The 13,611-nt window shown below is 34.9% G+C and overlaps 1 protein-coding gene across 2 annotated transcripts in view; it reads right to left on the minus strand.

Annotated features, from left to right (window-relative positions):
- Positions 1-211: 211 nt before the first annotated feature.
- LOC100377127 (uncharacterized) overlaps positions 212-13,611 on the minus strand; it is a 43,198-nt gene continuing 29,798 nt past the window's right edge. For both annotated transcript variants that reach the window (XM_085491169.1, XM_085491168.1), the window contains exons 11-21: positions 13,381-13,597; positions 12,478-12,688; positions 11,738-11,891; positions 10,739-10,926; positions 9,208-9,379; positions 8,348-8,706; positions 7,816-8,050; positions 6,185-6,364; positions 5,750-5,824; positions 2,365-2,445; positions 212-545 (exon numbers count right to left, since the gene is read on the minus strand). In XM_085491169.1, the coding sequence (XP_085347295.1) occupies positions 462-545; positions 2,365-2,445; positions 5,750-5,824; positions 6,185-6,364; positions 7,816-8,050; positions 8,348-8,706; positions 9,208-9,379; positions 10,739-10,926; positions 11,738-11,891; positions 12,478-12,688; positions 13,381-13,597 (1,956 nt within the window). In that variant the 3' untranslated portion in view covers positions 212-461. The remainder of the gene's footprint in view (positions 546-2,364; positions 2,446-5,749; positions 5,825-6,184; positions 6,365-7,815; positions 8,051-8,347; positions 8,707-9,207; positions 9,380-10,738; positions 10,927-11,737; positions 11,892-12,477; positions 12,689-13,380; positions 13,598-13,611) is intronic.

Below are 13,611 nucleotides of genomic sequence, written 5' to 3' on the forward strand. Positions count from 1 at the left end.
TAAATTGGGATGCAGTAATAAAACTGACTTTAAATTTTCCCTTTGCAATAACAAAACCTTTTTTGTCTAGTGTAGACAATTAATGCTAGCAATTGGCCGAGAACAACAAATGCATCTCTTTGAGGACATTTCACAAAAAGAGAGAAGCGAACAATTACTGACACCCCCCCCCCACATATGAAAAAAACACAGTTGTACTAGTTTGACAAAATAGTAATTAATATGCAAATTTATTTATATACAAAATATTTCTTCAGGGCACCTGATGAATAGACATATTTTGATTGGTGAGGTAATGATGTAAGAAGAACATTTTATTATTCTCAAAATCACCGTAGATTTCAGAAATCATTGGCTGTACTCAATGACTGACTTATATATAAATACTGGTAAATATTTCACTGGCAGTGATTCAAAAACTATGCACTGTATATAAAGACGGCTTCATCCACATCATGGTCTTAACTGTCTTTTCCTTCAACATACTGTGCAAGTTCTATCAGTTTAGGAAAGCGTTGTACAACATCTGATTCTTGCTCCAATGTCTACAAATAAAGTGATGAACCATAAATTATTGCTTTAGCAAAACTAATTCAGCCATATATTCACAACATCATCCATAAAGATTGTGATGTCGTATTATTATACAGCTAACACCCGAAACAATAGTATTAGCCAATTTGTGAAAGCTGTATCAGCACTCATTTGAACATTCACATTTTTCCCTGACACAAAGACACAGTATAATTATAATATCATGAGAGTAACGCAAGTATGTACTGTGGCAGTATGGTTTGCATCAACCTCCACTACACAATCAATTACTGCACTGCCTTTATGCATACTTTACCATATTTTCACAATATCAAACTGAAAAGGATGTTAATTTTCATCAAATAGGCTGTGGTATTATTTTAGCCCTTACATACATTTGCATGTACTTCTACATACATGGAACACTACATGTACATGTACTGAATACAGTTTCATGCTTAGTTTATTTTGTTAAAACCAAACGAATTTAACCTACCATTAAAGTCCTAATATAATCAGCATATGTAATAGTAACCACACTACAAATTCTGGCTTCGGGGTTAAAGAGTTCTTAACAAATATTGAAAATAGGAGAAGTGCGTATTACTAACCGCACCCCCAATTCAACAAGACCGTGACTGACTTCATTGTTTCAACCAGCTGGTTCAAAACGACATTGTTCCTAATCATATTTATTTGTTTCGATGACGTGCCTAAAAGTATTCCCACTTATTTATTGTTCAGCAATAATAGGATGCTGGACACGTGATGAAAATGCTTTTGTTTTGGCGGCAACATTTGTCAATACTCCTTATGAATATGTTCGTGTTTCGCAAGTTTTCGACAATTAGCTATTATCACTGTAAAAGTGTTGAATTCTTCATCAATGCTCAGTTTATCTTTCGAAAAAAAATAATTTCTTGATTAAACCAAAAAATCAAAGCCAAAAGATCGCACTACATTATCGGTAAATCTCTTCCATGTTGCGTTCACCATGAAGTCGCTGAACTGTCATTAACATATTTAAATGAGCTATGGTATTTCAAACACGTTGGCACCATCCAGCATTTTGATTGGTTAGTCAGCGACTTGACCTCTCCGGTCAATAAACAGTCTCGTTTACATTCAAAAAACATGGCGGATATCGTATTGCATCGAGCGTTTACATTTGACCAAAGTTGAATTTTACTTGCATTTCATAACAATTCAACAAATTTATTTTTCGTGCGTTAATATAGTAATAATAATCAACAATTTCAACACTTCGAATACAAGTTATTCACATGTGAACCACAACATGGCGGGAAAGCACTACCATACCGTGATCAGTAGCTACTAAGCAATACATTTGTGTCTGTTTTTATTTGAAACTTCTGTTAGAATATACTTTCTGTTAAATAAATGCATATTACATTGAATATACCAAGTAATATTTTTTATCATGTGACAGTTTTTTTGATCGACTATTTTTTCAGCATTTCGTGACGCCAAAGTAAGGCCTTTCACTCTTCCACGATGTCTATATTCAGAGTATTGTTTTGTGCATGTGTTGTGGGGGGAAAAAATGACCACGCCCATTTAGTGATTGCAATATATATGTAATATAAACCGCACCCCAAACTTGAGCTTTTGACCCCAATTTTTAAATTGATACATTGTAATATAAGCTGCGGTTTATATTGGGACTCTAACGGTACTGGCTAAACAAATACGCTAAATTGAAACAGAGTTAAAATTTCCCCTACAGTACTTTACATTGCATCACAGATAATAGTATTTAATTGTGTAGGAACAACAGGAAGAGAGAGGAAAAAAATAGTAATATCTTACTTTGCGAACAACCTCTATCATTTCATCCAGTTTAAAGATTTCTGCTTCTGCGCGTTTCCAGTTCTCTCTTAATGTTGTTGCCTAGAGGTGTCAACAAATGAATTAACATGAAATGTTAAGAAATAACATGTGTTCATAAATTCAATGCTTATTTGTTTTTTGTAGGTACAAGTATATAAATGAGATAAATGATCTTTGTTGCTTCAGTGACAGAGACAAAACTGTGGCGCAGGAGGATGAAGACATTGGTGATGATTAACTGTGTGCACTGCAGTTAATCTTGACCAGTTGCTCACTACAAGATCTTGTAGACATCATAATCAATTTAAGGACGATCAACAGTGACATTGACAAATCTGAATGATGATGAGGGTGACCCTTGCTACGTTCACACGGCAGCATTCTATCGGAGCCAAACTACTGCTCCTCCCACGATTAACAGGAGATTATCTCCAATGCGTTGGGCCGATCAGGAGCCGAGATCTGCCAAAGTTCAATTCAGTTCGATCAGAGCTGAAAGGAACAGTGCCCTTAGTATGAAAACAACATGGCTGAAAAAGGTTTTGGTGTTGTGCTTGTGTTGTTTCTTTACATGGCACGATGCTGTTGAGCTGGGAGAAAAAGTGAAATAGTCACGAGTCTGAGACAATGCACTGGTGTTATGATTTAGGCATCTCAAAAAAAAGGATACACGACAGCTAAAATAAGCTGAATGTGTTACAGCCGATTCACTTAAGTTATTGTCATGTAAAATTACAGTCTTGTAATTGTTCAACTGTTGTGATACGTCTAACAGTTGTCAACCTAGACCGAGTTAAAACATGTCGCCGCACCATGACCGCTTCTACGATTTTTATATTAGGTGTCTTTTATAACTTCATTAATTTCCCATTAGATCTGTTCAGTAGTCTGTTCAAGTTTTTGTTGCATAATTTTGTACGCCATTTTTCTATTTCCAGATCAGCTATCAATCTATCACAGTATTTCTTCCATCGTCCAAATCGCATGGTTCCGTGTCTTTGACCTATTGGCCTCTACACGATACCGTGTAGGATCGCATAGGCAAATTGTGTATCTTAAGCAGTGAGATCTGATTGGGCGCGCCTCAAAACAAGGCGCCAATCAGCATGGACATACCAAATTATAAAACAAAATTCCACTTCCTGTTTTTGTCGCTATGAAGACATCCTTCCCACACAAAACTGTGTTGATTGCCTGTACCAGATGAGGCTTGAGAGCACCAATAGTGTAAACTTTCGCAATTTTATCATCACAAATATCATGGTGCCGCCATTTTGTTTAAAATGAAACGCCAAAGGGGAATTTGTAACACGCAAACTGATTGGACAATGATTAGCCGCAACTGACTACTAGGGGCGCTGTTAGAATACACATATTTGATGGTCGTTCTGTCAAGGTCTGTTTAGAGGCATGGCCGAATAAACTTAATCCTTGGCTAGCAAAGATGTATTTCTTCACTCTGCCAAATAGAGATTAGGGCGGGTACATCTTCGTCAAGCCAGAAATTGTGTGAAATTACAAACAATGTTGTTTCCGCAATAATTGAAATAAGAGCTTACTTGAAGCAGACGATTGAGGGCGTGATTTCGGATCTGATAGTTGGGCCCTCGATGCATATACATGTACACAGTCGGAGCCATGTCGGGGCTCAACCTAGACTGGCACAGTCTGGGCGATTTTTTTTTTTTTTAAATTTAAAAAAAATAAAAAAAAATAAAAAAATGGAGGTGTTAACAGGAAATCTCCTGTAACCGCGAAATCACCCAGACTGGACGTTTTTGTCGCGCCCTCTGTGGTGAAAGTAGGAACTAGTGAGTTTTCATACTAGTTTTTATGTTAATGAGCACAATGACAGACAAGAACGTTATCCAATCAGAGTAATATGACCTTTAAACTATATCTAGTTAACCTTTGTACCTGAAGACTTTTCTTCAAGTTTCTCGATCGTCAATTATAACGAATGAATTACTATTTATAACGTTCTGTACAAATTATTCTAATGGAGAGAAGTAGCCAGTATGTAGCTTTATTGCGCCTGGGTTACAGTGAAGCGTGATCGCCACAGAACACCCACAATGTTTACCTCGTGATCGCCACAGAAGACCCACAATTTTTACCTCGTTATGCAGCGTGCACGCCCCCAATCATTCTCTGTATCCATTCAGTGATGTCACTACATATCATGAATAAACAGATTTTCTGCAAATTAGACCAGTCTATGGTGGTTTCACGTTCACCCCACCTTTCACAAAACTATTTTTTCCAATTATTTTAACTGAAAAAAAATCACCACAGCTGGGCCAGTCTAGGCTCAACCCTATCAGGGTTCAACCCTGAGGGTTTACTGAAGCCGAACTTGGCTCGAACCAAACGCGTATACACTGTCATTTTTGCTGGCTCGAGTTGTAGGGCTCCGATATAATATTCCGTGTGAATGCAGCAACTGACCATGACAAATAGAATATAGCAGAAGAACAAAAGACAACAATCACAGATTTGAGCAACTGAAAGTATCATCCAAGGACATTCTGATGTATTAGCGTTGAGCAAAGCAGGTTGAGTTGTTTCTTTAGCAGCAATAAAGACTGCAGTATGAATAACTGCAGTACGTGTACTTCAATTGACAAATCTATGATTTTCTAAAATGTTACTCACAATATTAGGTAATGATTTAAATGTACATAATGTAATTTAAAATCAAACACAGTTTTTATGAACTAAAATCATTTTGTGTATTTGTGTGTGTGGGTTGGGAAATCTGAAATTCACAGCCTAAATTGACAATATTGTATAACAAGCAGCCTCTCGGCTGAGATAGCTCCGCTGTTATTAGAAAATGAACAATATGTAGACTTGCTGTTTTTAACAAGAATTCAAAAATATCACTTTTCACCAAAAATTACAAAAATAATCATCAAAATTAGATAATTGAAGATATCACCACGAAATTAACAATCTGAAAGAGGTCCACATGTAGTACCTATATATGTAAGATAAAAGCAATCGGACTTGTGGTTTTTAACAAGAAGTCGAAAATATCACTTTTTACCAAAAATGACAAATATATTTATCAAAATTAGAGAATTGAAGATATCATCAAATGAACAAATCTGAGAGAGGTCTACCCATGGTACATATACACCAAGTATCAAAGCATTCAGGCTTATAGTTTTCAAGAAGAAGTCGAACAAGTAAAACATTGACACGGACGACGACAGACAATCACTCATATGATAAGCTCCGCTCGACAAAGTCGACAGCGGAGCTAATAAAGCCAAAGTTGCCTGGATGGCCCATCATAAACAGGTTTGACTGTATGAGTCGGTACTACAACTGAATATATACACAAAATGAAATGACTCACATGTCTAGTAGCTGTAGTGCTCTGTGCTTGATAGTATTCATCTTTTTCTAAGATACTCAACTTCAATCGTTGAACCTGCTCAAGAAAATTGCTTGGTTACAAATTTTTTGATTTCACAATTAAAAACTGCATAAAATTAATCTAGACAAGTCACATTTTAATGACCAAGTTTAGAATAAATGCAATTTTAGGATTATGTGCACTTATTTTGGAGATGAGCTTCTACTGAAGCAAGTACATAGTTTTATTATGTGACATGGCTTGAACTTGTACACATACAGTATGTTCTGTCTTACTTAAGTGCATACACTGAGGATTACATAAAGGTATGTCTATATTCAAATAAATCTTATTTCTAAATTAATGATCCACTATACAATAACTAATTATTTTTGGTGTGCTTCTATTAGAGCAAACTGTGGTATAATGTCTTACCTCTTGTTTCAAAGCAATTTTCTCTCTCATATAAAACGCTTCTTTTGATTCCATTCCTGTGCTTGCAGCAAGTTCTTCAATTCGTTTCAATGCCATTTCCAATTCCTCGTGAACTACTGCCTTGTCTCTGCCAAGTGTCTGGCATTCGGAGGTCAGCTTCTCTACCTGTTTGCTGAGTTTCTAGAATGAAATGCACAATATGAAGTATTACATTTATTTTCAAGTCACTGCAGTAGTGTTTAAATCCCCTAAAGTTTAAGGATACACCGAATCACATATTGTCTGCTGTATTTATCAAGTTGGGTTAAATTTTACAAAAAATAGTTTGTAAATTTGCTATGCCACAAAAATGTTGTCAACAAGTGTTATGACTAATACCGATAATGAAATGATAGATAATTTTCCAAACTATTTGCACACAAATTGCCATTGTTTCAAAAACTGCTCCCTCTCCAGCTTTTTTCAAAAGAAGATGTTTCGGCCATGGTTTTTATGTTTTTAAAATGATTTTAAATAATGTACTCTTGAGTGTTTACAAAAATGTGACATGAGAGAAGTAGAGCCAGATTTAACATAAAAAATACCAGTTTAATTGACGTTACCTTCAATATTCACTCATGACATCCAGTGCGAAACATTTTCCTTTGAAGAAACATTTGGGGCCCAAAACAACATAGCACTGCGCATGATGATTCTTTTGATAGCCTTAGAAAATCCAATTATAAATTACAGATAGCTTAAGCAGAGAGCTAAAAAAAAGGAGCAGTGACAAAAAAAAGGAAAATAAGCCAATTAACTTCTGTCAATTGTTTATTGCCTAATCCCTTTGTACTCCTGGTGTTTGAACTCAATGATAGTTTGTTTAAACAAGTGTACTGACCATAATATTCAGATTACACTAATAATTTTCAGATGAAATATTAATATAAATCAATTGCACAGATCATAGGTCGTTACTCATGCGCAGTGACCTTTGTTGAAAACAGAAGGTCACCAGTCACACTACACACCGGAAACTAGACAGTTGGACATTTAATCCAGTTGTTGAAGATTGACTATATTTCATGCTCTCCGACAGGTTAGCTTTCGAAACACTTTATTTATATGATCCACAGAATTCCGTCTTGCGCAGAAAAATCTTCAACTAATCGCAAATTTCTATGGGAGCTTGTGTTACGCCTGACAACATGTTTGTTACTCTGGTTGTGCATACTCTGAATCACGTAATCCCCATTAAGGGGTTAAACAGATGACAGGAAAACAGATAACACAATGTAATCACCAACTATCAAAGTACACAATAACAATCACATCACTGCTCCTTTTTTTAAGCTCCATGCCATAAAACAAGCTTGTACAATAAAACATTCTGATTTCTGTTGTTTACACCAGTTTCTTATCCTTCTCTTGGGTCTAAGAAATATGCGATAAACAGAAGATTCGAAATAAAAAATTGTTTAGAAAGTGGTTGTTTATTTACTTAATTTACTTATGCAAAATAACATTTTACTACATGTACATGTATGAAAGTTCAGTAGCTGCCTATCCTTCCTGGACAAGATAGTTCATCTAAAATTTGTATACGGATGTTGGCACATATAGCAGCTAAAGTACATTAGTTTATCACTTGCCTGTATGTGCGACTGCTGGTCAGGGAATCGTGACAAATTAGCAGCTAGCTCTGCTATTTTTTTATTTGCGTAATCCAAAGCCTGCTCTTTCTCAAATAATTCACTTCTTTTATTCTTTAAGTCATGCTGCATTTTTTTTTCTCTACTCTCGCTCTCTCTCAGCTGATCTTTGACAAGTTCAATATCAAAGTTGTATCGTTCTTTTAATCTCTCCATGTTGCTTGTCAGTAATGCTCTACAAGGTAAGAAAAATGTCCATTGTACAACATGAAAAATGCTTCAAACTGTTTTAAATAATGTGCCTCGTAAATAGTAGAGCTAAAAGCATCAGTCTGAACAAACTTCATGCAAGCCCACAACTTATTTTACATGTTGTAAACCAGTTTTTGTTCATGATTTGACAAATTAACAGCATTTACAAGACAAATTTTCATAAAAGTTGACCAATAACTCAAATAAAATGATTCAAAAATTCATTCCCTGACTTGCAAAATTTGAACATTTGTACAATGTATGTGTCGACTCGACTCACGTAGTTTCTTTGAGCTCCTTGATGGTATTACACCCTGCTGATTCTAACACTTGCACCAATCGACAGACATCAGTCAGCATATCCCTAATCCCCACTAACTGATCACCTAGCGTAGCATCTTGTTTTTTCGCAGACTCTGCAGTATTCTCAGGATCTGTGGAACAATCAGCAGGCTGATCAGGTGTAGACTGTATAGTATGGAAAGCACTGCTGTCAGAACCACTGAGGGTAGGACGTTTATCGGGATCACCAGTTGAAATATCATTGTTTGATCGGACAGCATTCAGTACTGATGAAACCAGACTGGATACAGAGCCTTGTGGCTGATCTTGATGTTTTGAATTCTTGCTAACCTCATCCTGCATTAGAAGAATATACATTACTAGTAATAATTAAAAAATGTAAGACTGTTCATACGCATACTTTTAAAATAACATGTGTGATAAAAAGTGGTTGTTTAAACAAAAAACAAAGGTAACCTAATTTATCAGAATATTTTATTTATTTTATTTTAATTATTTAATACAACCACAACAGCCATACAAGGCCAATAACAGTGGTGTGTTAGTAGACACATTTGTTAAATACAATACAACAGTAAACAAATTACAATTAGAAAATAATAGACTTAAGCTTCTGTTTTAAAGTAGACAATCCCAGATTAAAAATTTCATTGTTTATGTTGTTATTAAAAAACCTGAGTAGGCAAATGACTTAAAAACCCATTTTTAGTGACCTCAATGCGTCCAATTGGTACAATAAAACAAGAAATCAATCTCTTTTTGATGCATCAATCGACGCATCATTGATCAAAGAAAACAGGTACATGTATTATATTAAGTGCAAAGTTTGTGTCTCACCTGAGATGTGCCAAGCTTGCCTCTTAGAAACTCTAACATGCTGTAGATGTCCTCCCTGAGAGCAACAACCACTTGGCTAGCTGCACTGATCTCATAGCTTCGTTTATATATCATCCACTGAGCCTGTGCTTTCGTGTTGTCAAGTTCAGTTTGACATTCATCAAGTTCGGAACTAATAAAGAATTGAAGGGTTGATGTTGAGGGTAGGGGAGAATTGAAGGATGTAGTAGTAAGTACTGGTACTGCAAATGTATTAATTATTCGCTGGTTTGCACTATTTTCAATAAAATTCACTAAATTAAATACACATGAACATGTAGAATAACAATAGAACTCATTGTTTCCTTACTAAGTTTGTGAACTTGAAACAAAGTGAAATCGAACAAAATAACAAAATGATGAAATTAAATGCCAGTGAAAATGAATAGTTTGACAGTACACTACCTCAATACTTTCAAATAGTGTGTTTCAATTGCAAAATAACCCCAGAGTAAAAACATTACAATTGCTATGTAATACTATTATTAGTATACATGCTGTTTTATACGTTGATACAGTGTTACATAATTGATTTGTATTACTTTTTTTCCCTGCAATGATCTTACATTTTAAATACATCATATGGCAGGATCAAAACATATTTAAAACACGAGTAACTTGCACAAGGCTTGGGAAGGTTATCAAATTTAGGTGCGTAGTGGATATTTTTGTCACTGCAAGTGTGAAGCTTATCAAATCTTGGTACATACATGGCTACTTTGTTCTTTGAGGTGTGAAGGTTTACAAAAATGAAATACTGCACTTTGTATGAAAAAAATAATTTGTGCAAGAGTAACTTAGTGTAAATTTGTCGTCATGACTACCCTTATTATCAAATTGCATTCAAATAAGTCTTGTAAACTTGTAGTCCAATAATAACTAATTTTGAAAAATGTATCGCCGCACATATACTGGACTAACTGACAATACTGGAAGGCAGGTTTTTGAAATGATTCAATGAAAGTTTCCACTGTTAACAAAATCACAACAATGGCAAGAACACAAGATGATCATATGTAGTAAAAGCCAGAACTTTTGTTTAAGAGTACTTGACACACAAACTTAGCATGATTTCTTAATCATCCAAACTAGTGCATCAACAAATTTCTATGAACATTAAACAACAGAAACAGTCTGAAACCGTCTGCCTTGTTTGATCGAATTGCAAAACAAAAAAAAGATTATGTACTTTGTAAAAGCACACATATGATGTGGTAACATTACATGTAAAATGTTTGATTCATATATCAAATATGAACTAAAAATTGTAAAATACATTTCATTTGATTAGGTCTATATTTTCAGTCAAAAAATTGTACAGAAAGATGGAACTCTATTACATGTACGTACTGTAAAATAATTAATTTTGGCTGTTCTATATTATGTTTATTTTCACTGATTCACAATTCAACAAAAATAAAGCATTTTTAAGTACAGACAATGTATGTAATTAGCATTTGATGCATAAGCTTCTGACAAATAAAATACTTACCCAATCTTTTCGACTGTATCCTTCAACTGTCGACACTCTTCCAACTTTTCCTCTAACAAGACATTTTTCTGCGACAGCTCCAGATGTTCTACCTTTAGATTGTCTTCAGTTTCTTGAAGAGATTCTGCTATTGTTCGGTGTTCCTGCTCCATGAAGTCTTTATTCTCAGCAAACTGGGATTGGATATTCTGAATAGACATTCCAGGTAGAAAGCGTAAGCCTAATTATCTTCATAGTGTCCAAGTGGTATTTTTTTTAAACTAGGCACTCATTGTCTTCCTAATTTCAACTTAGTATACATCTACATTGTATGTTACTGATACATGTATGAGACACTTAGGCAAATTAATCAATTTAATAGCTAAAGGGCTTGCTAAATCTTAAGTTGCACTTGGACTGGACTGTACTGTACATGTCCTGTGGGCTACTTTGGAATTCAATAATATTATTATACACCTGTGACCATAACACCACAAGTTACAGCATGCCGTAACTTTGCAATATTGCACTGGGTATTTTCATCCTACTATATTTGGAAATGCAAACTCCAAATATGGAACGATAATGCCTGTAAGCGTCCTCTAATAATAAAAACAAACATGGCAGCCCCCAGCAACAGTTTGACCAGACCCCATACAATAACGTTCACTCAATCTGTTTTAAACTGTATGTATTTCGGCATTCCCATGGTGTATCCTTGGGAGGAAAAGTTGACAGATAATAATAAAGTTATTCAGAGGATACCGAAAAGCATGCACTCAGACAGTACAGTCGCATCGACCTTAATCGCACATTGGTTGATACTCCCGCTGTATCGTCTTCGTGCATACTTTTTTGTATTCTCGTAATAACCTCGTATCATGTAGTTAACCTGCTGATGGAATTTTTCCCATGGGGGTTTTCAGCAGGCGATATATTAATCAAATGCAATTAGAGTGGATTAGATGCTAACATTTTCAGCAATCCAGACAATATTTGAAATAAGAAAATGTTTAAAACCTGCAGTTGCTCTTCAAGTGTAGAACACAGAACTTTGAAGTGAGAGTTTTGTTGAATTTCGTCTGCCTGTTTTCTGATCACAGCATCCTTTTGCTCATTCTCCTTCTTCAGGACATTTATTCTATCCATCATAGAATTTAAATCATCAAAAGCTCTGTGTTCAGAAGAAGAATTAACATTTTTTAATGTGTTTCATTATATTATTTAAAATCCACAGGTTACAAATGTATTGAGCAAAAAAAATCATCACTGGTATGAAAAATAGTTTACAAAAAATAGTATGAACTGTGAATTGAGAGTTTTGATTGTCTTGATTTTTTGCCAAAATTTTGATGCCACATTACTAAGATTTAGGTATTTTTTCACAATTTCTTATTTTTTGAACCAAATAAACATAATTTCCCATTGGCTTTAGGTCAAAATATTTGAAAATACCACTAGTTCCCTCTTTTCATCACAAATTCACAAAATAGTCTGCACCTTCCTTCAGAAGATTGGAACAAAAATAACCAGTTTTTGAGTAAAAAACAAAAATTGACTCAAATTTTGTCTGTTGGCTCCAAAATTAGGGTTCATTTACAAAAAGATCGAAGAATACAAGAAAAAAAAGTGCAGTCAAATTTGGTCTGTTTTGAAAAAGGTTACAAAAGTTGACATTGGATGACTATCAGATTCAGTCACGAGTAAACGTTGCTGGCATCTTTAACTGAAAGAGTGACTAAATAATGGAGGAAACTCACTGCCGACATTCTTTCTCAATCTCGCCGTTTAAAACCACAATCTTGTTTTCAGCATCTTCTGCTCTTTTTTTCTGTTTAATAATCTCTTCTTCTTGGAGTTTCAAAGCTCCTTCTATTACCTCACCCTCTAATAACACTTTCTGGTTTTCTTCTTTCAATTCAGAATTCTCTTTATGACTCTTCTCCAGCTCTAACGTCAAAGTCAGAATCTCTGAAATTGTCAACACAACTCTAACAGCATTGGACAGGAATAAACCAACATGATCAAAGTTTTAGCTCATATTTTGCATGAAATCATATAGGATTATACATGTACTTGTACTATGGGGATTTCATGAAAAGTTGATTTTTTAAATCTTATAAGAAATTTTTGTAAGGAATATCATAATATCAAGAAGAATAAAATTCAGTCAATATCTCCAAAGATAACTTTACAGATATCAAGCAATAACAATTCTGATCTAATCAATGTTCCAACTGTAGAACTTGGTCCTGAGCTTACTTTAAATCTTTGTTTTAATTTGAAAAGCGACAAACAATTGAGGAAGCATTGGTTTCACAATAAAAGACACACAGACTGCATAAATGGACCACCTGGGCACAATAAACGTTGTTCATAAATTATACCATCATATCAATAATATATTTAAGAAGAATGTATGATATTGCAAACAAACAACACAGGCCAGGGATACATGTAGAGAATATGTGTAATTTAGCTTCACACAAAAGCCACCCAGACACTTCCAAAGTCAGCAGTGCATGACAAAGCAGGATAGATTATGATGATGCAATGGAGAATGAATCGGAGAGATATAACGTGGTGATAGTAGCACTCGGACTGTTGAAATGTTGAAAAATAATCTTGTCCAGCTTTAATGAAATCAGCAATAATGTCTATACCTTCCTTATAGTTGTTGACATCAGACACAATATCTGCGATCTGAGCAGTTGATTCATGCAACTGTAGCATTAAATCTTCATACTGAAGTTGCAGGCTTTTCTTTGCTTTAATAGCTTCCAATGCCTCTTTTTGTAACTCACGAGTTTCAGATTCAGCAACAAAGACTTTCTTCTCACGTTCACTCACATTTTCCTCCCTCATTCGTAAAGATGCATCCTGAAAAGCAAGTT

Source organism: Saccoglossus kowalevskii, chromosome 16 (assembly GCF_978046115.1).
Source record: "Saccoglossus kowalevskii chromosome 16, keSacKowa6.1, whole genome shotgun sequence".
NCBI lineage: Eukaryota > Metazoa > Hemichordata > Enteropneusta > Harrimaniidae > Saccoglossus > Saccoglossus kowalevskii.